This window comes from Carassius carassius, chromosome 19 (genome assembly GCF_963082965.1).
Source record: "Carassius carassius chromosome 19, fCarCar2.1, whole genome shotgun sequence".
Lineage (NCBI taxonomy): Eukaryota > Metazoa > Chordata > Actinopteri > Cypriniformes > Cyprinidae > Carassius > Carassius carassius.
The window spans coordinates 29,145,847-29,173,197 of record NC_081773.1 but is presented as its reverse complement, the minus strand read 5'-3'; the positions used below and the strand labels follow the sequence as shown (position 1 = coordinate 29,173,197).

The window sequence follows — 27,351 nt, the reverse complement described above, 5'->3', positions numbered from 1 at the left end:
CTTTATATGCTGTAGACATGTAAAACATTTTTGGGTTCTTTAATAATTGAGTATTCATTACAACACTGTATGATTACCTAAACTTGTGAATAAGTTATTTGAATCAGAAACAAACTATCCAAAAGAACCAGTTAGAGGAAACAAATCAGATTTCCCCATTGCCAGATGCTATAGATTAAAGGTAATAATGTTGTAAATAACGTTCAGTTTCTTTCACAGACTGATTGTTTCGCTTCACAAGACCTTAATAAATCAAGAGGTGCAGGTATTTTATTTATTTATTTTTTCTCAAAAACTGGCAACTGCTGACTTGAATTTTATGAATCACAGAGGACCACGGGTTTTAGCTTGAAATCTCCTTTACTGTTCTACTCAAGAAAAAAGTCACCTACATCTTGGATGGCCTGAGGGAGAATAAATTAACAGCAAACTTTCATTTTTGGGTGAACTGTCCCTTTAATTCCAGGTGTAAACAAGGATTATGTGATCCTGCTTCATCACTGTCAGCCATCAGTCATATTTAGACTTAAGATCTTCTGTTGAGCAGATTAACGCTATTTACTCAGCAGTTCATATCCGGCTGTCTGAGTGGCATCAAATTGATCAGCCAATATAATTTCAATGAGGCAAATCTCGTGCGGAACGCAAACTTGTTATGTCAACGTCTCATTAGAGCAAACGATCAAGGCTGATAAATTCTGACTGTTCTGCGTTTAAACACTGTGTGAGGACCAAGCGCTCATGTCAAATTCATGTATAATTCCAAACTCATTGATTTATACAGTAATTGCTGCCTTGATACATCAAATCACAAAAGAAACCAGTGTGCGTTTGATTTGCGACCCTCATCGCGGTAATAGAGACAGAACGTTTGACAGACAAACGCAGTGATGAGGACAGAGAGGGAGACCAAATGAATTAGACAAGCAGTGGACTTCAGCAGGCAGTACATTATGCAGAAACCCCAGGTCTCCAAGGATTTGGCAGTTCTGGAGAAATCTCCTAAAAAAAGGTTTCTTAGAAACAGAATTAAGTGACATCAGTGGTGGCTTTGATTCAGGTGCATTAGCTAAGACATGAGAACAACACAATCACCCGTATTACACTGGAATAAAATCATTTTCTTCAACAGTATTTGTTTTTGATTTCCAGTAAAACATCTAAACATTGCTAAAACAAGAAACATTTCATTAAGAAGCCAAATGAAGTAGCATAAAACTTAAGAATAGGAATATATATTATATATTTCAACACAGATAATAATAAGAAATGAGCAGCAAAGCAGCAATCTTTGAAGCATATCCTTTCTGTGAAGACTGGAGTAATGATGCTGAAAATTCAACTCTGTAACACACAAATAAATTACATTTTAAAATGTATTAAAATAGAAAACCGTTATTTGAAATTGCAATTATATTTCACAAACGTCCTGTTTTTGACCAAATAAATGCATTCATGGTGAGCATAAGAGACTTCTTTTAAAAACATTACAAAAACCTAACCATCCCAAGCTTTTAAACAGTAGTTTATGTTTTATATTCTCTGAATATTCTCTGATGTGTTAAAGGGGTCATATGATGCTTTTTTAAATATCATTATTTGATGTTTTTGGTGTAATAGAATATGTTGACATTCTTAAATGTTCAAAAAACACATTATTTTCCAAATACTGTACATTACTGTCGGTCCTCTATATGCTCCGCCTCTCTCAAACGTGTCGTTTTCTACTAAGACCATCCTTCTGTCAAGTGCAGTCTGCTCTGATTGGCCAACTGACCCAGTGCATTGTGATTGGCAGAATACTGCAAGCACTCGTCGGAAATGTAACACCTCTTCCATAATTGCGAGCTTCATCATTCAAAATAAATGTAATGTAATGTCCTTAGTTTTACCATCAGTTCAAGCCCAAAAGGTGAACAGAGTCATGTGACAGACACAGTGATGAAGCTCGTATGTGTTTGCAGTACACAAGCCACGGACGGTTTAGACAGCTGACTCCATTGTGTGGCCCTGTCTCTCTCTCTCTCACACACACACACACACACACACACACACACACACACACGATGAGCAAAACCCCGCATTTGAACAATCCATACCAAACACTTAAACTAATAAGAAAACATACTTACAGTAGCTGATTCAGAAGCACCAGATTGTCGAAGCAAAGTCAGAATTACCTCCTCTCCTAGGTCCACGAAACAGTCATGCATAAAATGCATTGCTGTTCTGTTATAAGTAATCTTAAAGATTCCTAACTGCATCTTCTTTTCAAAGGCCAAATAAAGTGCTTTCTCCTAGATACACACAGCATCTCCCTGACATGACTGCTTCAACACTAACTGTGTTACTGAAACCACGCCTTCTTTCGTTGTGTGAACATTTGGGTGGCATTACTCAAATATTTCCACATAGTGATGTAGACATGTGGGGGCGTGTTAGAACGAGTCGTTTTAGGAGGCTGTGGAAGAGTCTTAACTTGTAACACTCCAAAGAGAAAGGAAAAATTCAAATTGCATCATATGACCCCTTTAATTGTTTTTTAGTTATAGTTTATCTTTTGACAAATATGTCCTTTTAATTTAGTCACTATTTGTCTTGTCATAATCTTTGGTTTAAGGCAGATTTGCTATGTCTACAAAGACTTCGAAAATAGCATTTAGTTCTTTTTACTGAAATCAACATTAAACTGTCTTTGTAAAAACTCAGAGCTCCAACGTAACATATAATGAGTATAGTATAGTATTAGCTAATATTTAGACATTATTGGGAATTCTTCATTTACAAGGAATAATTTCAATATTTTAGAGACTGTTTAGGATATATTTTAGGATATGTATTGCTTAGTGCGTTTTCAAGGCAGCCGTGCATTCACAGTGCATCTTCATCTCTTCTTTTAAATTAGCAAAATAAATAGATTAAAACTGAATGAGGTAAAATCTTGCCATGTTATCCCGTTTTTCTTCTTTTGGTGATGCAAAGCAGCTTCATGTCCTTGACACTCCAAAGACAGGATGAGGTGAAGGGGCGAATGCCTCTTTGGACCCCACAGTAGAGAGGTCGTGGGTGTGTGCGGTGACTTTTATTGTTTTCTATGGCTTTTTCACAGTGTGAGAGTTTAATGTGATGATGGCTGACCAGTGGGAGTTCAGAAACCTCTCCAGAAACCCAACTCCCTCTATCTTGCTCTCTTACTTTCTCTTTGGCCAGCTGCTAAAAACAGCATTACATGTCCCCTCTGTGCCAGTGGAGGTCAGATCCCTACAAGAGGGGGAAAGTACAGAGAAGTTACTGTTTCTGCTTCAGTACAAGTTGGCATAATGTCGACTCATCCATCTGTGTTTTAATGTTGCCGATAGAGTTAGGCACTTACAAGTCAAATATGAAAATTAAAGTATAAAATTTGTTTATGCTATATGTTGTTATGTTGTTGATAGACCTTTACTTGTGTTAAACCTGGAACATTCCTTTAAGTTAGAGTAATGGTTTAAATACATCAGTGTGTTATTTAAAGCAAGAGTTGTGGTAACTGCTGTAATTTAAGAGCATTTTTTAAGACACGATGACCTATGAAATATGTACTCAGAGTAAAATTGTAACAGGTAAAAATAGCGTTTTGCTTTGAAATACAGCAAGTACAAACATGCCTATTTTCTATGCAAATTAGACTTATAGGTGAAGCTTATATTCACAGAACGTGTTTGTTCACAAAAAGCATTATTTACCTACAGCAATTAATGTTAAAGGAATCGTTCATTTTTAGTACAATTATTTTTTTCATTTTGGGGTGAACTATTCCTTTAACTGTAGCTGTCAGACTGTCTATTGATATTTATGAATGTTTTTTTTCTTTCATATTTTTATTGGTCATGGCAGCAGTTATGCATCAAATGATGGAGAAGAGCGTTATAACCGGGCATATATCCAGATGCAGTGTAATCAAGCACACTTTCATCAGTTTAAAAAGCTGATTCAGGTGTCTGGGTCGCAGTGCTGGAGTGACACACTACAGTATGTCAAATCTTAAAAGTTCTGTATTCTACTTTTGATATTAAGAACTCATTTGCAATATAGAATGGCATGATGCAAACTGCATTCATTAGTTTAATAGATGAAATTAATTAGGAAAATTAAAAAATGAAGCTTTGAAACACAGGAGACAGCATGTGCAGATAAATAACACTTCCAGAAGGCGACAGCATGGAAGGGTTAACAGGATTGCTGAGTAAATGAAACCTCACAGTATCAGGGCCTCACAATACTATGCCATGCAAATAAGACTCACATGCAAAATCTTAAAATGTGATTTTGTAAAGCCACAGAGATAATGAGATGAGGGCTGGAATCTGTGTGTGTAAGCCACATTGTCTCATGAATATATGAATATTTTTGTTTGATGGTGGATGAAGGCAAGAGACAAGTGATCACACTTTCACTCCCATAATCTTGCAGCTCTTGTAAAAGCATAAATCTGCTTTGCATGATTTTCAATGCGGGCGGTCTCTCTGTCTTTGTCTCTTTCTTCTTCATCAGGTCATGGAGGAAGCCGAGGTTTGTTCCCTGCCTGGGGGTCTGGCCAGTGTCCGCAGACAGTTTGAGAATGAGGGCATGTCATCATCTCACACGGTCACCCAGATTCACCACACACACAGATCTGTGCAGGTCAGTGTTGGAAGATACTTTGGAAACTTAATAATATTTCACAGTATATTCTTGTTTTTACAATTCTTTATTCTTTTTTTATTATTAAATAAATGCAGCAATGCTGAGCAACTTTTTCGTGCGACTTTTTTCATAAGCATTAAAAAATATCAGAGATCCCAAAATGTTGTCAACGGTCGTGTACATATAACATAATATACAGTACATTAAAAAAATAGATCTAAAACTATTTTATAAATATGAGCCTTTTTGATTTGTAATGGTTAACATATCAGACATATGTTGGCATATTTTTATATTTGAAAGTTTGGACACGCTAATTTGACTTTACGTTTGCTTTTGTTTTTTTCTCTAAAAAATGTTAATAGCATTTTCCTACTTATGGTTATTTTAAGTAATATTTCACAATATATTCAAATAGAAAAGTAACGTCTAAGGTTACGTATGTAACCCTGGTTCCTCGAAGGAACGAGACGCTGTGTTGAGAACGTTTGGGGAACGCGTCCAGCGTGACGTCTCTAAATAATATGTATAATCAGTCCAAAGGAAGGGCGAGCCATCATAGGCGTGTAACGTCAGAGACCAGGAAGCATAAAAGCATGAGCGGTGAAGCCGGTAATCAGCCTCAAAGGATGAAGCAAGTGCCAGCCAGAGATGCCGGAAGTGTGGCACTGCGACGCAGCGTCTTGTTCCTTCGAGGAACCAGGGTTACATACGTAACCTTAGAAACTCGAGCTGCGTCGAGAACGTTTGGGGAACGAGAATGCCCACGCCGCCAGTCTTTCAAATCTCTGCCTAGTGTGGAAGAGCACAGCTAAAGCAAGAGAAGGAGCCTGACAGAATTCGGGGACAACCCGTTCAATGGCCAAACTTCAGAAGGAGTGAATCTTGACCCCCAGGAGAGGGGAGATCAGAGGACTCGAGGCTTAGGATAACATCCTGGGTCATCCAGGGTGGAGTGGGTCAACCCTGCGGAGAGCCTGCAGGAACTCCAGCACTGTACCATACGGGCAGTTAACTGGGTCGAGCTGGCGGTCTCCGCACCAAGAAGTGAAAAGCTTCCACTTCAAGGCATACAGTTTCCTTATTGAGGGAGCTCTGGATTGGAGAACGGTCTTACAACCTCGGTTGAGAGACCGGAAGCTAAGAGTTGTGCCTCCTCAGAGACAGCACCTACAGCCTCTAAGCTCCATGCGGGGGCGCACCCTCCGCCTGCGAGAGGAGATCTCTCCTGACGGGAACCTCCCATGGAGTGCCGTCAAAAAGAGAAATCAGGCCAAGGAACCATACCCGGCCCGTCCACAACGGGGCTACTAACAGCAGCCGGACTCCGTCCCGGCGCACTCTCTCCAGAACTCCCGAGAGCAGAGCAATCAGGGAAAAAATGTACAGATGAAGCCTCGGCCATGTCTGTACCATGGCGTCCAGCCCCAGTGGAGCTGGATGAGTCAGAGGAAGCCAGAGGGGACAGTGTGATGTCTCTCGAGTCGCAAACAGATCCACCCGAGTCTGGCCAACATCTCTAACTCTGCTTCCTCACCTCAGTGTGAAGCCGCCACTTCCCGGGCCTCGGCCCCTGCCTCAACAGGATGTCTGCTCCCATATTAAGATGCCCAGGAATGTGAACTGCTCTGAGCGAGAGGAATTCGTCCTGGGCCCACACAAGGATCTGGTACACTAGTTGTATAAACGGCGTGAGTGAAGACCTCCTTGGTGGTTGATGTAAGAGACCACCGCTGTTGCTGCCGGTGCGCACCAACACATGGTTGAAGTGCCACTTTTTTATATTTAAACATTACAGGCCAAACCAAACTACAAAAAAAATAAATAAAAAAAAAAATAAAAATAAAAATTAATAAATATATTTTTTAATGTTTAATTATATTTCAGCAAATTATCGGAATGGCATACAGTATATGCATACTGCTATGTATATGTATTGAAAATATTTAAGTACTAAAATGCATTTGAGATGCCGTTACTTTGATTTTCACTCACTGACATACAGAATCTGTTCAAAAATAAATGAATTTTAATGTTGTACTAAAGTGTCACACATCATTACACACATATCAGTTTAGCTTCTACCCAGGCGATTTATGGCACAAGAGAATCGTGACTGAACATTAAGAACACACTCTTATTTTGTTCATCTTTTTAGTGCTTTTGTAAATTTTAAAGTCCCAAAACTAATCCTAAAGGTGTTTCACATCTAGCTTTTGTTTTTATTCTAATCTTCAATTGTAAAATCAAGGCTTGGATGCAAAACTAGTTCAAATGTAATGAAGCATATGGGTGTGAGATGGTAAAATACACAACAATTGTGTTCCACGTTGTCTCAGTCAAATGCACTTCTGTTTCCTTAAATACAAGACACCTGTGTATCTTTTAGTATGCTTGACAACCCTAATCCCCACTAGTTTTAGTTCTGGTACAGGTATTAGACACTATAAGCATGCATGCAACTTCCAAATGAGCAAAAAGGTCTTCTGGTGTAAAAAAGAGAGTGTGTGCATGGACTTTCAGAATAAGATTAATTCTCTCACAGCTGACCTTACACCAAAACACGAAATCTAATACAATAACAAGTCAAATCTCTACCAATCTGTACCCTCTCAGATCTGCATAGATTCTCTCAAGCCTCTGAATCCCATTAGCATTGGCACATGCTTATATTATGCATGCAGCGCCTGCCTCGAAAAAAAAAAAAAAATCAGATACTGCTCGCATTGAGAGAAGCAGAATGGAGATAAATTTTGGTCACAGTCTGTGTAAAGCAGCTCTGCTGATCCAAACTGAATCCAGTCCACCCATCCATACCAGTGGGTCTGAGCGTGCTCTGTTCGCCCTGCAGGGACGAGGTGGATTCAGCTCAGTGATAGAGAAAAAAAAAATCAAACTGAATACAGAATGACAGGAGAAAGTGGGAGATGTGCTCTCATCTCGTCTGCCAGCACATCAGGGCTCAAGTGCTCTAAAGTTGTGCCTCTCAAACTGTGCTAGCTGACGTGAATCAAGAAATGTTAAATATTATGAAGCATATATTTAAACATTTTTTCACTCATTTATTTATTATGCCTTATTTCTAATTTCTGATTGATTTGCAATTTAAAGTGTGCTTCATCCAGTTTTAAATGTGAAATACATGTGAGATGCTAATCCAGGACACTTGATTACAAGCTGTGAAGTTTGCTAGGACAAGCTACTTTGCAAATGTTATTGAGAAAAATCACCAAAATCAGAGAGTTCTTTTTTCAACGATTGACTCTTCTTTTGAACCCTAAATTAGAGGTGCCTGCCGATACGTCTGATAATAGACGGGATAATCTGGATAATAGCGTTCTTGCAACTATAGACCAATCTCTGAACTTCCATTTCTGGCCAGGATTTCAGAGAAAAGTATTATTGTTCAACTGGAGTCATTCCTTGATGAAAATGATGTTTTGTGACACCTTAGTCAGGTGTTAAGAGGCACTATAGCATAGAAAGAGTATTATTAAAGGTTTTTAATTTTTCTCATTTAATTAACATTTTCTCATTTCCCGACTTGAAACGTGCTGGTATCTCTGGAAATGTCCTAAACTAGTTGAAATCCTATTTGTTAGATAAAAGTTTCTCTGTTTGTATGGGTGAGTGTACATTAGTTCCATCACTATCATCATGTGGTATTCCTCAAGGGTCTGTGTTAGCACCCCTTCTCTCTCTAAATGCTCCCATTAAGTACGCTTCTGCATAAATACAGTGTGTCCTTCCACTGCTACGCGGACAATACACAATTGTATTTACCATTTAAGTCAAATGACTCCACTGCCATTGAAAGTTTGTTGGTCTGTCTGAATGATGTCTATAAAAGGATGCCTATAAATTTTTTGGGTCTAAATGAATTGAAAACAGAATTGATTCTCTTTGGTCCCTCTAAACTTGATAACGCAGTTCAAATTAAGCTGGATCCCCAGAGCCCCTTTAGGAAACATCATGAAAAAAATTTGAGAATGCTTTGCGATAGTGCATATTAATTTGAAAAGCAGATATATTAAATCGCCAAAAATAGTTTTTTATTTATTTTTTTACTTTTTTTATTGAGAAAACCTTTTTTTATCCCAGAAAGATTTGGAACATTTTAAATGTACTTGCAATTTCTGAGTGAAAATTGTTTCGACACCAGTTTTTATTTGGTGAATTTAGTTTGTTTACATATTTTTACTGGTGCCAGCAATTTTGTAACTGGCTTTCTTTCAATTCAGTAGCATCCAGCCCAGCTAACAGTAAATGTTCCAATAATTTTGGGTGACGCTCTGTCAAAGTTCTCTCAAAACTTATGAACAAACGAGACCCGGTTCTACATGGGTGCAAAGCAAAGTTATGGTTTGTGCTCTGGAGATTTGTTTCTGTTTCAGCATATTTGTGCAGCGTTGAGCAATGTAGCCAATTACATTGAATTACAGACATATCTGTTGAATTATTAAATGCAACAGCCAATCAGAGACGTTTAAGTTAGAATCCACTCACTGCACAAATCACCACAGTTTTTATTCAGGTGTTGTGTCCAGCACAAATCATCTTATTATTACAAAGTTTAGATGTTATATAAATAAGAGATTCTAGAAGAGAAAGATTGTAAATTGCTTAAATTGCTTTCCTTGGTGTAAATGTAGGGTTACACTTTAGTTTAGGGTCCAGTTTTAAAAAACTATTAAAAATAGTTACTTATTCACATGCATATTACTAACATATTGGCTCTTTATTAATACGTATGAGGCACATATTAATGCCTTATTCAGCATGAACATATTTTAGATTGCTTAATCACACCCCTATACATAAACACTTAACAACTACCTTACTAACTATTAATCACTATTAATTAGGAGTTTATCGAGGAAAAGTCATAGTTAGTTACTGATAATTGGTCCCCAAACTAAAGTGTGACCAAATTAGGTACATTTACTACAGATATGCTGTAAATATGACATTTTGAGAACCACTGCTTTAAATGTTTCTCTATTTTTGTAGCTTTTTATGAAATCAGTGTGCAAATGTATACAGACAAAGTGTAGTTTACTGAACATTAAATGGAATTACCACATAAAATAGCTAAAGTTTGGCAGTTATCCACAGCTCACAAAGAGAAGCGTGTTGTAAATGATAAGCACAGAGTGGACAAATGAGAGCATAAGCTGACATTATGTATCATGCAGCCGTTATTTGAGAGAAGGATCAAAGCATTCTGCTACAGCAGGTCATCTCATTATCTGTGCTTTCTGTTGCTCGTGGTGACACTAATTTATTAAACTTGTTTGTGTGTGCATGTTGGGAAGGAGGTGTGTGTATATTTAAACTATAACTTGTGTCATATTATGTGTGTGTTTGGTATGTAGGATGTATTTTTGAGCTTGTTTTTTATTCTTTTTCTGGATAATGAGATCTGTGTTTATCTTTTATATTTTAGATGGGTGTGATTTATTTATTTATTTATTTATTTAAAAAAAAAAAGGTTATTTTCTGTTCGGACTATCTAACACAACCCGAAATGTCTTCAGCATTCTTTAAGACTTTTTAAACAAAACATGTTTAAAACAAGTTTCTTTTCAACCACAGTCATGGTCTGTCAGTTTATTATCTAAAACTTATTTGCTTAATTTAAGCAGGAATAAATGGAGAACTAGACGCTCCTCTTAAAATTCAATGAACAAAGAGTCAATAATCAGTATATTAATAAAAAATAAATATAAAGAAATGTATAAACCTTGTGTCAAAAATGTCAAAATCACAATGAAAATGCCCAATCATTTACTGTATTTTAAAATATAAATATTACAAAAAGAAATATAATAAAAGACGATTGTTACAATTTTTATATTATAAAATCATTAAAATATTATATAAAAAATATTAAGCTTAGTTTATTTACTTAATTATTGCTGTTTTGTCATGCTTTATTTTTCTCCATCAGTAAAAGGTTACATTTTTAAGTGACATTGATATCACTAGATATTTTTTATACATTTTATCTTATTCAGTAAATGCCAATTTTTACATTTAATCTATAAATGAGAATCTTTTGAAAGAGCCTTATTTTTTTAACACGGTAATATGTTAATGAGATGTATATCAGTGCATTAATGCAAAAACTATTAAACCGAATCAAGATCAAAACTGAATTGAATCATAAGCTTGATTCAAGAGAGAAAAAATAATAAAAAAAAATACATAATTTTTTTTTCCTCAGTGCAGCTTTTTTAATCCTTGTGTCCATCAAGTTAGAAGATATCATTGAACAGTTCACTTCTGAGCGTAATCAATAAACTTAGTCCTTTATTCCCATTTTCAAATGCTTTTTTGCTTTGAATCAAAGTTTGTAGTGTTGTGATTCATCTCAGAGCCGGTTGGTTTGGTTAATGACTTGGAACTCTTTATTAAAGTGTTTTTTGAAGTCTCTCTGGAGAAAATGAAAAGTACTTCACCAGAAGCCAAGCATCTGAAGCAGTAGGCGGTCACTGTTGCGCTGTTGTTTTGATGAATGTTTTTAAGTCTGATTCTCAGTCACCTTTGGTTTTAATGATGCAATCTGCATCAGTATATGTCAGTCGTATCTCTTTCAACGATGAGCATGTGTTTTTGGGCTGTTTTTACGGATCGGTATTGATTTCATCCCTGTTGATGATATCACACTTGTTTATGCACAGCTGCATGTGTTTGTGTGTGGGAGTGTGAGTTGGAACATCATTACGAAATCTGTTCATCCAAGGGGTGAAACCATTAAACCTGCTGTTTAACAGTAATAGACACTGACTTATCGTAATCCTGAAATGGAAAACGAAAATGTACAGATTAATTCCAAGCTTTGCTAATGCAGATTTCATGCAAATATGCATAAATGGATTTTTGATTTTATTATAATGTGGTTTCCTTGAAATTATTTTGACAAAGCATATGTGTATTACAGAATGTGTAAAAGGCTGAGATAGGTTAAGTATGCGGCTTTTATTTCAAAATGTTCATACATTTGTCACTATTATTTTGAAAAGTCATGTAGTTTTGAGAAAAGAACCTTCAGCATTTGATGCCTGTTGGTTTGATATCTAGCTTTCTAATGCAATACATAAAGTTGAAATCAATAATAAAAAAAAAATAATAAATTAAAATTTATGCATTTAGCAGAAGCTTTTATCCAAAGCGACTTACAGTGCTCTACCACTTAAGCTACAGGAAATAAATAAGTATAAGCTGTATTTATTTAATCAAAAATATAATAAAAACAGTAATATTGTGAAATATTATTTCAATTTAAAATAAATGTTTTCTATTTGACTATATTTTAAAATATAATTTATTCTTGTGATCAAAGCTGTATTTTCAGCATCATTCCTCCAATCTTCAGTGTCACATGATCCTTCAGAAATCACTCTAATATGCTGATTTGATGCTTAATTGTTATCAATTGTTGTTAGTGTCTTTGATCATTTTATTATCAGTGTTTTTGATGAGTAGAAAGTTCAAAAGAACAGTATTTATTTGAAACAGCGTTCTTTTGTAACATTATAGATATCTTTACTGTCGCTTTTGATTAATTTAATCTATCCTTTGCTGAATAAAAGTTTTTATTTATTTTAAAAGATATCATCTATCTCAGTGTCCACAAAAATATTATGTAGCAAAATGGTCTTCAGCATGCTTTATAATAAGAAATGTTTCTTGAGCAGCAAATCAGCATTTTCGAGTGATTTCTGAAGGGTCATGTGACACTGAAGACTGGAGTAATGATGCTGAAAAAAATTCAGCTTTAAATTACAGGAATAAATTACTTTTTAAAATACACCCAAAAAGAAAAGAATTATTTGAAATTGTAATAATATTTCACAACATTACTGTTTTTACAGTATTTTTTATTAAATAAATGCAGCCTCGTGAGCAGAAGAGTCTTTTTTTTCCAAACATTTAAAATTCTTTATTTTGACCAGTAGTATATATTTCAAGTGTGAAATCATTTTCTAAATACTCATCACTTTTAGTGTATATTTTTGTTCACAATAAAGAGATACAGCAACTCCTTACATCACAAATATATTTGTTTGTGACTAAGCCAAGGGAGTGCAAATAAGATATTTTGTGTGAGCGCTTTCTTGTTTTTGTGTGTTTTTGTCTCATCCTCTAACAACCCTTGTCTCCTGTCACGCAGGAGGTGTCAAATTCATCAGCGATGAGTGTGGCGAGCAGCAGCGGGGGTCGACAAGTCTCACAGCAGGTCTTCCTCCAGGATGAAAGGGTACGGACATTTCCGACAGCCCTGCTACTAATAAAGCTCCATTCCACAAAAAAACCTCAGACACTCACAGTATTGGATCTCGCCAACAGGAGCTACACTGACAATCACACGGCTCTTAATTTACAGTCTCTATAGTGCCTCTTTTCTGTTTATGAAATGTTACTGCAACTGATCAGTTGTCAATAATGTGAAAATATCATTTAGAAGCTGGAGGTTTTAGCATCATCATCTCCATTTAAACACTTGCATCTATATTCTTTCATTTGGCGGGTGCTTTTATCCTAAGTGACCTGCATTGCATTTAATGGATATATTTTATATATAACGTATATGTTGTATATATTTTTTCAGTTTATGCACTGCCTGAGAATCAAACCCATAACTTTGTCCTCCTTATAATAATCTCATGGTAAAGGATAGTGAAAGTGATTAGAATCAAGGGGAATAAATAAAGGTTTGAAGAAACTATGTGAAAATAGACATGAGAGTATAGTCCAGTAGAATAATTCATGGAATATTGATTGTTAAATTGAGGGAGCAGATCAGTGTGTTGCGTAGAGTTAAAATAAAACACTAAAACCCTGAAACATTGCATTTGATAAGATTTAATGTGTTTCAAAGGCTCTTGTCATGTCGAAGTCGCATTAAAAAAATTCATGATAATTAGCTGTATTTTAAAATATAAAAATATGATATTGTGAAAATATTTTTATGATGAAATTTATACAAGTATTATATAAAAAGATTTTACCTTTTTATATGTGGCTCATCTGATTAGAAATTAGTTTGGAATATTTAAGTGTAGCATAATGTAGTTGTTTTTGGACTAATGCCAATTTTATCATTCATTTTATCTTTTGGTTTGCATCCATGAACATTCAATAGATTATCCAAAAATATGCATTACCATGTCTATTTCATATATACAGTAATCCATTGTGTTTATGCGCTACTTTTATCCATAAAGTAAAATAAAATGTTCAGTTGTTGTTGTTTTTTTTTCTATTGACATTAACATTACAAGATCAATTAAGAAACAAGGTGTTTTATTTATTTTCTAGTTTATTTTTACATTTCCGTAAATGACAGAATTTTTGCATTTAATCCAGTAATGTAAGTCACGTGAAAAGACGTTGATTGCTTTAAACTGGGTGTATGTGTGAGAAAGTGTTACAGGGATACCTTACTGCCCACATTTCTGTGTTGGGGACACTTCATCTACAGTGATATCGTTGACTTGATTGCAAATAAATGCACAGACACTATTTAACTGAACAGAGATGACATCACTGAATTCAATGATGAACTGCCTTTAACTATCATTTTGCATTATTGACACACTGTTTTCCTAATGAATGTTGTTCAGTTGCTTTGACGCAATGTATTTTGTTTAAAGTGCTATATAAATAAAGGTGACTTGACTTGACTTGAGAGTTAACCCAGCTGCTAAAGCAACACCATGTTCAGTGGTTTGACTCCACATACTTATAAAACACAATGCTTATGAAAACATTTGCCAAGTGCATAAATGTAAATTCATGTCAGATCCTTTGGGATGCACTCTATTTCATTATTGCATATTCCACTAAATTGAAGTTGTTGTATTTATTTTGCCATATTACAGGCTGCACGTGATCAAATCGCACATAACCGGGAGGTTATTTCTGGTTATGAAAATCATCACAATGAAACGGGTAAGTTTACCAGCAGTAATTTATAGATAATAAGTTCTATATCACACAATGACTCATTCTTTGGTTTGCAGTGTATTTTACAGAGGCTCACAAGATGTATTTAATTTGAACTTTTGATTCCAGAGGAGGAAGAGTACTATCCGAGGCTCTCGACTAAAGAACTGGCACAGCATTTTGAAAAGACTATTGAGGAGGCAGCCCCCAGTAAGAAAATTAAGGTAAGTCTTTTTTTGCCTACATCTCTACTCTGACACATGAATGTATAATACTTTAATAGGATTCAGTGCATAACCAGACTCTGCTTACCATCTTTTTTACATGTTTCCATGAGTCTCTCCACTTTCAACAGTGTAGTTGTATTGAGCTTCATAAGACTTGAGAGCATGTGTTATTGTAAATTCACTTTACATCTGATATGAGTTATTTTTGTGTCTTTATTGTGCATCTAAACAGCAATGCAAACCAGTGGTGGTTCTGACTACAAGTCTTGCTCTCAACACTTTTATTTATTTATTTATTTATTTTGCTTGAGAAATCTGTTTACTTGAATATCAACACTGCATAAGTTATTCAGCCTTATTTTTATAGACTGTGTCTTTGATATGAGTGTAATTAGTTTTTGTTCACATACAGTATGAACACATTAAAACAGAAAAGAAATTATGATAATACACTGCATTAAAGAAACAGTCTATAAAAACATGTTTTACTGTCTACTGCATTTTTGTTTCTCAGATAAGTGTTCTTGCTTAAGAGATTTTTTAAAATATTTTACTTGAAAAATGTCAAAAAGACTAATTAAAACTCATTAAATAGACATTTCTGCAGTGTGCTGTAATTTTCAAGTGTAGTACATGATATTGATGGTTTTAGGGAAGTGTGTCTAATATATTCATTAAGCTTTTTAAAAAAAATATAACAATGCATTGGGTTAGAAAAAACATTTGTTTAGTAAATGGATAACTCTTTCAAATGCAGAAGGCATATATAGTGCTGTGGCTGAGCAGTTACAAATATCAGATCACTTTTTCTTGTAATTGTGTAAGGTGGTGCTATTTATTTATTTTAAGACACTCAAGCAGAACCTTTTTAAATGCTTTTTGCTTGTCTTTTTTGAATGCACAATAAGGACATAAACATACTGGAGAGGTCTTTAAAATAATTGCCCAGATTTGGACATTTAGTTTTAAAAAAGGAAATTACTTTTCTGATCCAGCTTATAAGCCATTTCATGTTCATTATTCTCTCTCTAAAAAAAGATTGAACTTGACAAAAGCCATTCACAGCTGCTATCAGATGTGAACACGTCCCATCAAACTATGAAGAGTGAAATATCAAGTACTCTGAACAGTGTTGCCTCACACAAAGTGGAAGAAGATGAAACAAGTTATGAGTTTACTTTTGATGATAATGATGATGACGACGACGACGATGACGATTATGATCTGGAATATCTGCCACCGCCCCCACCGGACCTACTGGAGGAACCTTCAGACGTTGCGGAAAATTTTCCTGAACCTCCAGTGAAACACACAGTGAACAGACAGCAATACTACAGACAGAGGGAACTATCAGAGCTGAAACGTCTCTGCAAACACATTCACCCTGATGTCAGGAAAGACCTGGAAAGAGATTTTTATGATGACGAGGGCATTGAAGTAGTAGGGGAAGTTCAAGAGGCAGCATACCAGTTTGAACACACAGACAGCAATTCAAATGGAAGCCCAGATCGCGAATATTTGGAGTGGGACGAGATTCTGAGAGGTGAAGTGCAGTCCATGCGCTGGATGTTTGAGAACAAACCCTTGGACTGCATTAAGGATGATTCGGAAAATGAAGAGGATGGCAAAAAGATAATTCAGCAGGAAATCATTCCTGGAGGAGATGTTAAGAACAGGGCTTTGATGTTTGAGACGCATCCCATGGATACACTGGGATGGCAATGTGATTCAGCTAAACGGAACTATCTAGTGAATGAAGTGGGGAAAAGAGATGTTCGGGCGGCCGCCTGGTTGTTTGAGACAAAGCCAATGGATACGTTAAATAAAATTCACACTGATGATGAGCAAACCAAAGAAGTCATCTTTACACAAGAAGCCACCGAAGGAGATGTGAAGTCTGTGAGGTACATTTTTGAAAACCAAGAAATGGACTCTCTGGGCGACACTGAAACCATGGATGAGAAGCAGGTGCTGAGCCTGAAGTCTGTACTGGAGGAGATCAAGTCAGAAGTGAAGAAAGTCATTTGGATGTTTGAGACGCAGTGCATGTGTGTAATGAGGGAACACTCCGGTGAGATGGTTTTGATTACTTCTGTCCGCCGAGAGGAGACAGAGAAAGGTGATGTCAAAACATCAAGATGGCTCTTCGAAACACAGCCATTGAATGACATTGACATGGACCTTTCTCAAGTCAGGCTAATCTCCAGTATATCCTTGGAAGACAACCAGCTAGGTGATGCGAAAAGGGGAAGGTGGCTGTTTGAGACAAAGAGGCTTGACACCATAAATGCCCAATGGGAGAGAATGCAAAAGCAGCAGAAAGAAGAGATTCTTGGGGCTGATGTACGCAAACACTGCATGGTGTTTGAGACGCAGCCTATGGACAAGCTTAAAGATGATGCCAACTCCAGACCTGTTACCTCAGAACAGATAATTGGAGGTAACGTTCGCTCTGTGAGACACTTGTTTGAAAATGCTCCACCGGATGAACTCAAAGAGCTTCCAGAAGTCGGAAAACTAAATAAAAAAGCAGTCTTTGAAGAAGGAAGAGGTGATGTGAGACACCAAAAATGGATGTTTGAGAATAAACCTCTGGAGAACATTAAAGATGAGGATGATGAGGTAAACCAACTTAAGAAAACCATAGCATCTGATGAAGAAAGAGGTGATGTGAGACATCAAAAATGGCTGTTTGAGAACCAACGTTTGGAAGATATTCAAGAGGAAAAGAGAGAGTTTGTGAAGACAGTTGATTCAGAAAAAATAGATAGAAGTTACAAGGGTGATGTCCGCAGAAATTGTAAGGTGTTTGAGACGCAACCGATGGAAATGTTAAAGGATGATTCCAATGCCAGGCCAGCAAGTGCAGAAGAAATTGTAGGAGGTGACGTTCAGTCTGCCAGACACTTCTTTGAGACTGTTCCAAAAGATGAGATGAAAGAGCTTTCAGAGGTGGGGAAGCTCAAAAGAATGATGACATCTGAGGAGAAAGGAGACGTTCGACACCAGAAGTGGATGTTTGAGAGCCAGCCGCTGGAGCAGATCAGAGAGGAGAGAAAGGAAATAACAAGAACGGTGAATTTGGAGGATATAGAAAATGTGGATGTGAGCAACTACAGGCAAATGTTTGAAACATATGATTTAAGCCAATATGACGAAAGTCAGAAGATTCAAGTTGAGGGTGTCACCACTGGCTCTGTTAGATCAAATAAAAATCTATTTGAGTCCATGCCATTATACGCACTGCAAGACAGTTCTGGGCATTATCACGAGGTCAGAACTGTACGGCGGGAGGAAATTGTCAAAGGAGATGTCAGAAGCTGCCAGTGGATGTTTGAAACTCACCCTATTGACCAATTCGATGAGAGCATCACTAAATTTCAAATCATAAAGGGCATAACACAACAAGAGATCGAATCCGGAGATGTCAAAATGGCCAAATGGCTCTTTGAAACCCAGCCTCTTGATGCTATTAAATATTTTAGCAATATTGAAGATGAGGAGTGTGTTACTAGGGAGACAGCAGAAATAGTCAAGGGTGATGTTAAAACCTGCAAGTGGCTTTTTGAAACCAAACCTATAGACATGCTTTATGAAAGGGAAGAGCTTAAGAGTACAAAAGATTCTGGTGAAGTTCAAAAAGGCGATGTAAAAACATGCACTTGGCTTTTTGAAACTCAAACTCTTGATGCCATACAGCATAATTCAGAGACGGTGTTGAAAACTCACACTGTGAAACAAGAGGACATTTATGGAAAAGATGTCTGCATGGCACGTTTCCTGTTTGAGACCGAGAACCTGGAGAACATAAGTGGAGGACAGCGAGAAAATTTTAAGAGTGTTACTGAAATAGACATACAATCCGGGGACGTGTCTCGGATGAAATACATATTTGAGACCCAATCTTCTGACGTTATGAGCTCAACCTCTGAGGATTTCATGAGACAGCTGAGGAGTGCTCCATCTGAGGATATTCAGAAAGGAAATGTTGGAAACTGCAAATGGTTATTTGAAAACCAACCCATAGATAAAATCGCAGAGACCCCGGGTGAGCTAAAAGGAGCTCGTACGGTACAAGATGTTCAAGGAGGCAATGTTGATAAAGGCAGATTCATTTTTGAGACCTACACGTTAGATAAGATTCAAGATGTGTCCTCTGAGGCCGAAATGACAAAGCTGCAGAAAGTCATCAGAGAGGATGAGGAGAAAGGAGATGTGAAAACGTTCGCCATGATGTTTGAGACTCAGCCTCTCTATGCCATCCAAGACAAAGAAGGCCATTATCATGAAGTGACAACACTTACAAAAGAAGACATACATAGAGGTGATGTAGTAGGAGCCCGTTGGCTGTTTGAAACAAAGCCTCTGGACTCAATTAGAGAGACAGATGAGGTCTATCTTTTAAAAGCCGTTACAGAGGAAGATATCCAAAAAGGTGATGTCAGCTCAGCAAGATGGAGGTTTGAAACCCAGCCCCTTGATAAGATTGCAGAAGATGCCAAAATATCTATCAAAACTGTCGAGGACATTCAGGGAGGCGATGTAAAGACAAACAAGCAGCGTTTTGAATCTGATGCATTGTCTCAAAAGTTGGTGCGTACTGTCAGTATGAGTGAGATTCATAAAGGGGATGTTAGGACAGCAAAATGGATGTTTGAAACTCACACATTTGATCAGATACATGCTGAAAAGTCAGAAGATGAGATGAAAACTGTTGTTATGGAGGAACAGCTGAAGGGGGATGTCAAACAGTCTGTATGGCTATTTGAGAAGAATCCTCTTGATCATGTTAACGAAAGTGACGAAAGTAAAAAGGTAATTTGTGAAGAAATCCCCAAAGCAGATGTCAAAACCACAACATGGCTTTTTGAAACGATGCCATTCGCTGAATTTAATGAGAGCAGCATGGAGAAGACAGAAATCATTGGTAAGAGTGTTAAAGCCACCCTCGATGAACTGTTCACCCAAAGAATGGTAGACAACAAAGGTATTATCATAGAGGCCGATGAAATTGGAGATGTTCGAATGGCTAAGTACAACCTCATGAACAAAGAAGCTCCCCAGATCCAAAGAGAAGAAATCATTAAAGGAGATCTGCACAACATCATGATGAACCTCCTCAACAGACAGGAGAAAACTGAGAGGGGAATCATTATAAATGCAGAGGAGAGGGGAGACATCAACGGCGCCGTACAACAGCTGCACCAACAGCACAGCAGTGCCTCTGTGGAGAAAGAGGAGATAATAAGAGGTGACATTCAGGAAGCCATAAACAACCTGCTGAAAGAGGAGAGCACTGGCAAACGGGGCATTCTCATTCAAGAAGACGAAGAGGGAGATGTTCGTATGACAATCTACTCTTTATTCAATTCTCCTGAAGAATCAAGCACTCGGAAAGAAAATATAGTCGGAGGTAATGTTAAAGGGTGCCTTGAGAGACTTTGCAATCCAGACACAGAGGAAATTGTGAGAATTGAAGTGGATGAAGCAGAGAGGGGAAAGGTGAGCTTTTATTCTACATGTATTGAGTCGGGTGCACTGGATTACCTCAAAAAGCTGCAGGTAGAGCCAGATGAGGCTGACCCGGGTAAAATTGAAAAAGAGGAAATCATCGGTGGTGATATTAAGGGAATGAAACTCAGCTTGACATGTAATCAAGCTCAAATCGGTCGTCTGGTGGACAGGGAAGATATAGTCCCAGGCGATGTTCATAACACGGTTAAGGTTTTCATGACCGAGCCTCCAGTCTCATTTGAACATTTACAGAGAGAAGAGATTGTGAGAGGAGACCTCCAAGCAGTGATGAATTCTCTGACGCAGTCTGTAAACCAGACAGTTGTTTTGGAGAAAGAAGAAGTCATTCGAGCTGATTTACCTACAGCCCTGAGGTCCCTAGAGGAGGCCCAAAATCAGCCCAGAGAGGTGGAAAAGCCCGAAATCATTCCTGGTAACATCAAAGGAACGCTGAAATCGCTAAAAGACTTGGCTTCCACCAAGGTGGAAATTGTCCTAGAAGACTTGGTGCCAGGTGACATCAAAGGTACGTTGAAATCGCTGGAGGAGGCCAAACATGCAGTGAAAGAGGTGGAGAAGGAGGTAATTGTAAAGGGTGACATTCACACAGCAATGCAGAGTCTACAAGAAGCATCAAATGAGAGAAAAGTTTGCCAGCAGGAGATTGGTGTCCAGGGAGATGTGAAAGGCAAGATTCAGCTCTTACTTGAGCCTCCTCCATCTCCCAGAATGCAGCGCAGGGCGAGCACAGAGGGCGACGTGAAGCTTTCCATAAAATCACTCTATGACAACCAAGAGCAAGTGCTATCAGAGAAAGAAGAAGTGATAAAAGGAGACGTTAAGGGCACAATAAAATCCTTAATGGAAACAGCACAGAGAGCCAGCCCAACAATTCCCCGAAGGCAGCCTATAAGAAAGGTCAAAGTTCCTGCCAAGACCCCGTCTCCATCAGTGAATGAGATCCTTGCACAGAAGCCCACCCCTGCAGTTAAAAATCTTGATATGAGCAGTGAATCAAAGAGAAGCGCTCACAAGCAATCAATGCAAAACAAATACACCTCTCAAGACAGCACTGCAATCTCCACTCACACCTCAGAATGTAGCCAGGAAACAAAAACCACAGTGCTGGAGCACAAAACAATTGTTCAAACACACGGCATCAAAACATTGAAGACTGACTTCCGTAACCTGAAAAAAAGTGGCTGTAAGGGGTTGATTAGACTGGAAAAAAGAAAACAGCAGGAAATCCATATGCCACCTCCACCACCTGACCCCGAACCCCCTCTGCCTCCCCCTCCAACGCCCCCTCCGGATTATGATAGCATCTCATTCCCCACTCCTCCTCCGAGCATTAGGGGTGATCATGATCTTCCCCCTCCCCCTACTCCTCCTCCATGTGATCCAGTGAAGACAGAACTTGACCATTTCCCTCCTCCACCAACCCCACCACCTCCTCCTCTTGCAATGGCTGATCTTGACCTTCTCCCTCTGCCTCCCACAGTACACGAGTTAGACCTCCTTCCACTGCCCAACATAACACCATCCAAACCCACTAAAATGACTGTCAAACCCGTCAAAGCACCAACATTGTGCAAAGTACCCCAGCTTGAGCCAGCAATTTCATTTGAGCAAATGGATGTGCAGGCTACACGGGAGACCAAGAGTAGAAAAAATGTCAGCACACAATCAGTTAAGTCCTCCATTATATCCTCTGGAGTTCAGTCTGTGTTCACAAAACAGCCACCGGAGTCTCCGCGGCCTCCCAAGAAAGTTTTTGCCCCCTTGATGCTCACCCCACCCGCTTCTCCTCCTCCGCCGTCCAAATCTCCGGTAAGCAAATTCAAAACCCCACTAATACAAGCTGAACAGAAGTTCAGACAGCAGAGGGAGGAAAGCTGCACACCGCCACCGCCGCGCTCCCCGGCCTTTGAAATACGCATGCACGAGTCAGTCAGTGCAGCCCTTGAAATGCTTTCTTCAGAGAGCACAGACACGGTGCAATCAGAGGCAAGCATATCATTTGATTTCACTCAAGAGAGAGCTCAAAAGAGTGTGACCAAATTCAAATTAGCCACAGACTTATATGATTCATCCAAGCACATGGCTCTCCCAAACGCTCCCCCAAGCAAGGCTTTGATCGCTGCCACAAATGAGAAATCTCCTCCAAAATCTCCTGGTATTTCCTTAGTTAAACAGAACATTATCTCTAATCAGTCATCGCAGGGCTCTTCGGGTCAGCAGCAGACCACCTCCACTTCAGCTAAAAAGAAAAAGAAGAGATCTGTGACGACCAATATACAACAGGTGACCAAGACGGTTATTAAAAACACAACCAAAGAAGAAATAAATGCCTCTGTCAAAACGGACAAACCTCAAAGTGTCGCTAAAAATAAATCTGAGTATGTTGGAAAAGATGTGAGCAGCATATCAGAGGACAAAACAAAAGAGGAAAGCTCTCCGAAGAAAAATCAAGAAAAAAACTCCCCTGAACGCTCCCTACCAATCAAAGAGATTCAAATTAAGGATGGTGAGCAGAAGCCCCAAAAGGTCGACAGTCAAAAGGCTAAGAAAGTTAGTAAGAGCGCTAAACTGGAAAGCAAGGAGAAAGCCACAGCGGAGCAGGAGAATGTTCAGGTGAAAGAAAGCAGAGAAAAAAGCCCCACAGAAACAGAGAATAAAGTGGAGAAAGAGGCCAAAGAGAAACCTGTAGAGGGGCTCCCTGCCACTCCGAAAAAGAAAAGGAGGAGCAAGAGTAAGAAAGACAAAGAAGCCATTCAAAGCAACAACACCACATCCATGTCACCCACAGAGGCCAAGCCTGCTGAGCCTAAGTGGCCAGTCCTGACATCTGATGAAAAACAAGAAGAAATCTCCGTAGTGCAAGCACAGCACACTATTCAAATGGGAAACACTGAAGTTTACAAGGAGGTCATCAAAACCGAAAGTACATTCCAACAGCAGAGTTTCCAGGAGGAGGGTGCGACTGTAAAACAGAAGCAGAAGCAGGCCAGTGGAAGCCAGCAGATTCCTGAGGAATCAAAAGATGAAAGCAGAAATGTTCCAATAAAAATGACAGACAAATCTGCACAAAAGAAGACTGCTGAGTGCTCAGCAGAGAGCACCAGTACATCTCTAAGACAAGCTGAAGCGCAGAAGATGTTGTCTCGTATCTCAGAGTTACAGGGGGTTGCAGGAAAAATAGACTCTAAGGCTGTGAAAACACTGCTCAATGAAATGCCCGCCTGGCTTCTGGGGCCAGAGGAGAAGAGTGATTTGGAAGGGGCAGCTGCTGAACACAACGAAAAGAAGCTTAAAGAAATTCTCGCTCATGTTAAAAATCTTGTTCAAGCTAAGCTAATGCACTTTAACGGCACAATTGAAAAGCATGAATTTGAGGCCACCTATGAAAAATTAGTCTCTAGTGGAGCCATACAAAGAATTTCAAAGATTTCCATTGGTTCTACAAAGTGTGAAACACAGAAGGTGGTCAAAGAGGAGATGAAGACAACACGCAAGAGTCGAAAGCAACAAATGAGCAGCGTTACAACTCTTGACCCCAGAGCTCCATCTCCATTGTTACGGCTGCGCTCTTCCTCACCTACGTTCATCACCATTGAGTCCACAAGGAGAACCGACTCGCCACAGAGGCCAGCACCTTCACCTTCCCCAACTCCACCGACGCCTCCTCCACGGAAGTCTGAGACACCAAACTCTCGCTTAAGCAGGGCCTCCCCTTCAACCTCCTCGAATCGGGCAGATAGTCTGACGCGGCTCAGAAATGCCACAGCTACGCTCTCTCGTGGTGCTTCGCCGGATCCGGTGCCTCACCTGGTGGCAGCCCATGGAAAGAAGTCCGAAATTGTGGAATTTCCCACCATGTTCCAACGTCAGATCAAAACTGATTCTAAACCTGTTGAAGAGGACACTTTTGGGTCTTCTGAAACACAAGTGGTTGAATTGAATATCGCTAACGTAAGTGGAGATGCCATTATTGTTCCAGAGTGTTTAGGGCCCAACACCGAGACTGAGAGTGCAATGAAAAAGAAGGAAAATCTCTCTAAGGATAACCTGTCTGGACAAGCCAAAACAATTGAGACGTCAGAAGGGAAAGTTGGTATTAGAAAAGACCCAATTGACAATACAGAGAAGCCTGGCAGGGAAACTGACGGCCTGGAGCTTGATACGGAGAAGAAAGCAAGACAACAAGAGGATATGGCTGCTTTCAACATCAAGGATATTAAAAATGTTTTTGAAATGAGTGAGCAAAGTTCCCCCATCAAAGAGCTACAAAACAAACAGGAGGAACAGGAGTCAAGACTGAGTGAAATTGCATCTGAAGGTTCAAAGCCTGAGCTTCCTCCAGAGAGGGAACAATGCTCCCAGCTGAGCTCCCCTATGCATGTGCGCAAAGATGTGAAAGAAGACAAGTCTGTCGATCCAACAGGATTTTCAGAGACAAAAACAGTCACTGAACATTATTCTTCTGTTGACGAGTTCGGCACTAGAATTATCGGATCAAGAAGCACCATGGCGGTTTCCACACAGTCTCAAAGCATTACAACGCAACGGGTGCCTTTTTCCTATGCTGATGCTGTGAAGAAAAAGACATCAGAGGTGACGGTGTCACCTGAGGCCTCTGCAGAGGAACTGATGAAGAACTTCCATAAAGCATGGACAGAAAGTGAGAGTGTGTTCAAAAGCTTAGGTGTCACAGGTGAGAGAGCCAAGCCAGGTACTAGTGCATCAAACCGAGACTGCTGTGCCGGGTAAATATGCCTGCAGTGCATGATGGGAATGAAATTTATCAGCAAGCTACTGCAAAACGTCATTACTTGTTTAAACTGTGTGTTTCTAACTTTTGTCTTTTCCGACAAGTCCACATTTAGATGAGTAAACGTGTATGTGACTGTGACAGTCATGGAACAAATGAGACTCATTGCAGTTATTTACATGTTAATAGCTGAAATGTATAAATTTATAAATTTATATTAAGAGTTTGAAGTTTTATATTCAAATTAAGTTTGACTTTAAAGTTTTAAATAAATACATATATTTATTTATTTTTCAAATTTACATTTCATTTCAACTTAGTGTCCTGGGAAATCACAGTCTGGGGAGCAGCTTACACTCTTTTTAGCCACTTAGAAATGCTCTCTGCTTACTCTCGCTTGCAGCACCATCAAGGAATCAAAAAAGACAGTTTATCAGCTTAGAATTTTAAATATCTCAATAGCATTGAGTGCTTTCTCCATAATTGCCATTCATCTCTGTCTCATTTGCATTTGAGAGTGCTGCAAGAATCAAATGTACTTTAAAACCAGAATGTTTTAGGGATTGATACTGAACACCAACTGAAGGAAAACACAAATTGAGTTTAAAATTTTGCCTCTGTGTGACCTCAGAAACAGCAACTTGGCTGTGTGTGTGTGTGTGTGTGTGTGTGTGTGTGTGTGTGTGTGTGTGTGTGTGTGTGTGTGTGTGTGTGTGTGTCTGTGTGTGTGTGTGTGTGTGTGTGTGTGTGTTTGTGTGTGTGTGTGTGTGTGTGTGTGTTTGGTTGGTTTGTTTCTTTTTAGAGGCTGCAAGATTGCAGGATCATTACTTTTCCCAAAATAACTACAAATTATAAACCAATTGTTATTCAGACTGGGGAAAATAAATAAAAGGCTAGATTAAAAACAAATGGTAACCCAGCCTTGGATGCATATTGAACAGTACATGTTTGGCTATAATTAAAAGAAAATCTATATATATGATTTTGATATGCCTGTGTCATTTTCATCTCCAGGTTTGAGAAGAATTAATGCTTTAATGTTGTATTGTGTCTGAACATGTCTTTCACTAATGCTGTTTTTAACAAACCTTTCAGTAACCTTACATTGCTGTAGTGGATGTTGGATGTGATTTGGCTGCGTTGACTGAGTGTCTGGCAAAGTGGAAATATTAAATGTGCACAAAACTGAATTGACTAAAACATGAATATCTTTACCATCTTGCCAGATTCGAGTACCAAAGTCGGAGATGTGTGCAGTGTGCAAGAAGAGGGTTTATCCCATGGAAGGCCTGATAGCCGACAAAAAGAAGTTCCATAAATCCTGTTTTTTATGTGAGCACTGCAAAAACAAATTGAGGTATGTTATAAAATAATGTAATATGATTTTTTATATGGAGTTTCACTCAAAAATGAAACATTTGCTGAAAATGTACTCATCCTCAGCCATTCAAGATGAGTTTTTCTTTTCATTAGAAAATACTTGTAGAAATGTAGCATTGCTTCACATGTTCAACAATGGATCCTCTGCAGTGAATGGGTGCCGTCAGAATGAGAGCTGATAAAAACATCACAATAATCCACAAGTAATCCACACCACTCCAGTCCATAAATTAACATCTTGTGAAGTGAAAAGCTGCATGTTTGTATAAAACAAACCCATTATGAAGATGTTTTTATGTCTTGATGTTAACTTCAGGCCATTACTTATGACTAAAATATGAATACATAATCAATAATAATGCTTCCATCACCTGTTTTCCTCTCACATCAAAATCTACTGACATATTTGTTTAGAATGGTTTTCACTTGTAAACGGTGCTTGATCTGTGTATATTTGTCTTATGATTCAGACAGGGCACCTGTTTCACTGAAGAAAACAATATTATGAAGAGAGGACTCATATTTTACTTTGGGGTTAAACATCTTAATGATCAATTTGTTTCTTTCAAACATGCAGCTTTTCACTTCATGAGACTTGATGGACTGTGGAGTCTTGTGGATTATTGTGATGCCATTATCAACTGTTTGTTCTCTCATTCTGACGGCACCCATTCACTGCAGAGGATCCATTGGTGAGCAAGTGAAGAAGTACCCATGAAGAAGCTAGCAACCACATAGCAACTGTGCAACACCCTAGCATCGTTTTCAGCATTGAGTTAATAGTATGTATGGTTGTGTTTAAAAATTAGCATAAACAGACAATTTATCATATTTGACATTAAC

At 38.4% G+C, this 27,351-nt stretch overlaps 1 protein-coding gene across 2 annotated transcripts in view; it reads left to right on the top strand.

Annotated features, from left to right (window-relative positions):
- LOC132095527 (xin actin-binding repeat-containing protein 2-like) overlaps positions 1-27,351 on the top strand; it is a 74,294-nt gene that overhangs the window by 45,798 nt on the left and 1,145 nt on the right. For both annotated transcript variants that reach the window (XM_059500615.1, XM_059500614.1), the window contains exons 3-8: positions 4,534-4,662; positions 12,842-12,928; positions 14,553-14,622; positions 14,746-14,840; positions 15,882-25,071; positions 26,355-26,485. In XM_059500615.1, coding sequence (XP_059356598.1) covers positions 4,534-4,662; positions 12,842-12,928; positions 14,553-14,622; positions 14,746-14,840; positions 15,882-25,071; positions 26,355-26,446 — 9,663 coding nt within the window. In that variant the 3' untranslated portion in view covers positions 26,447-26,485. The remainder of the gene's footprint in view (positions 1-4,533; positions 4,663-12,841; positions 12,929-14,552; positions 14,623-14,745; positions 14,841-15,881; positions 25,072-26,354; positions 26,486-27,351) is intronic.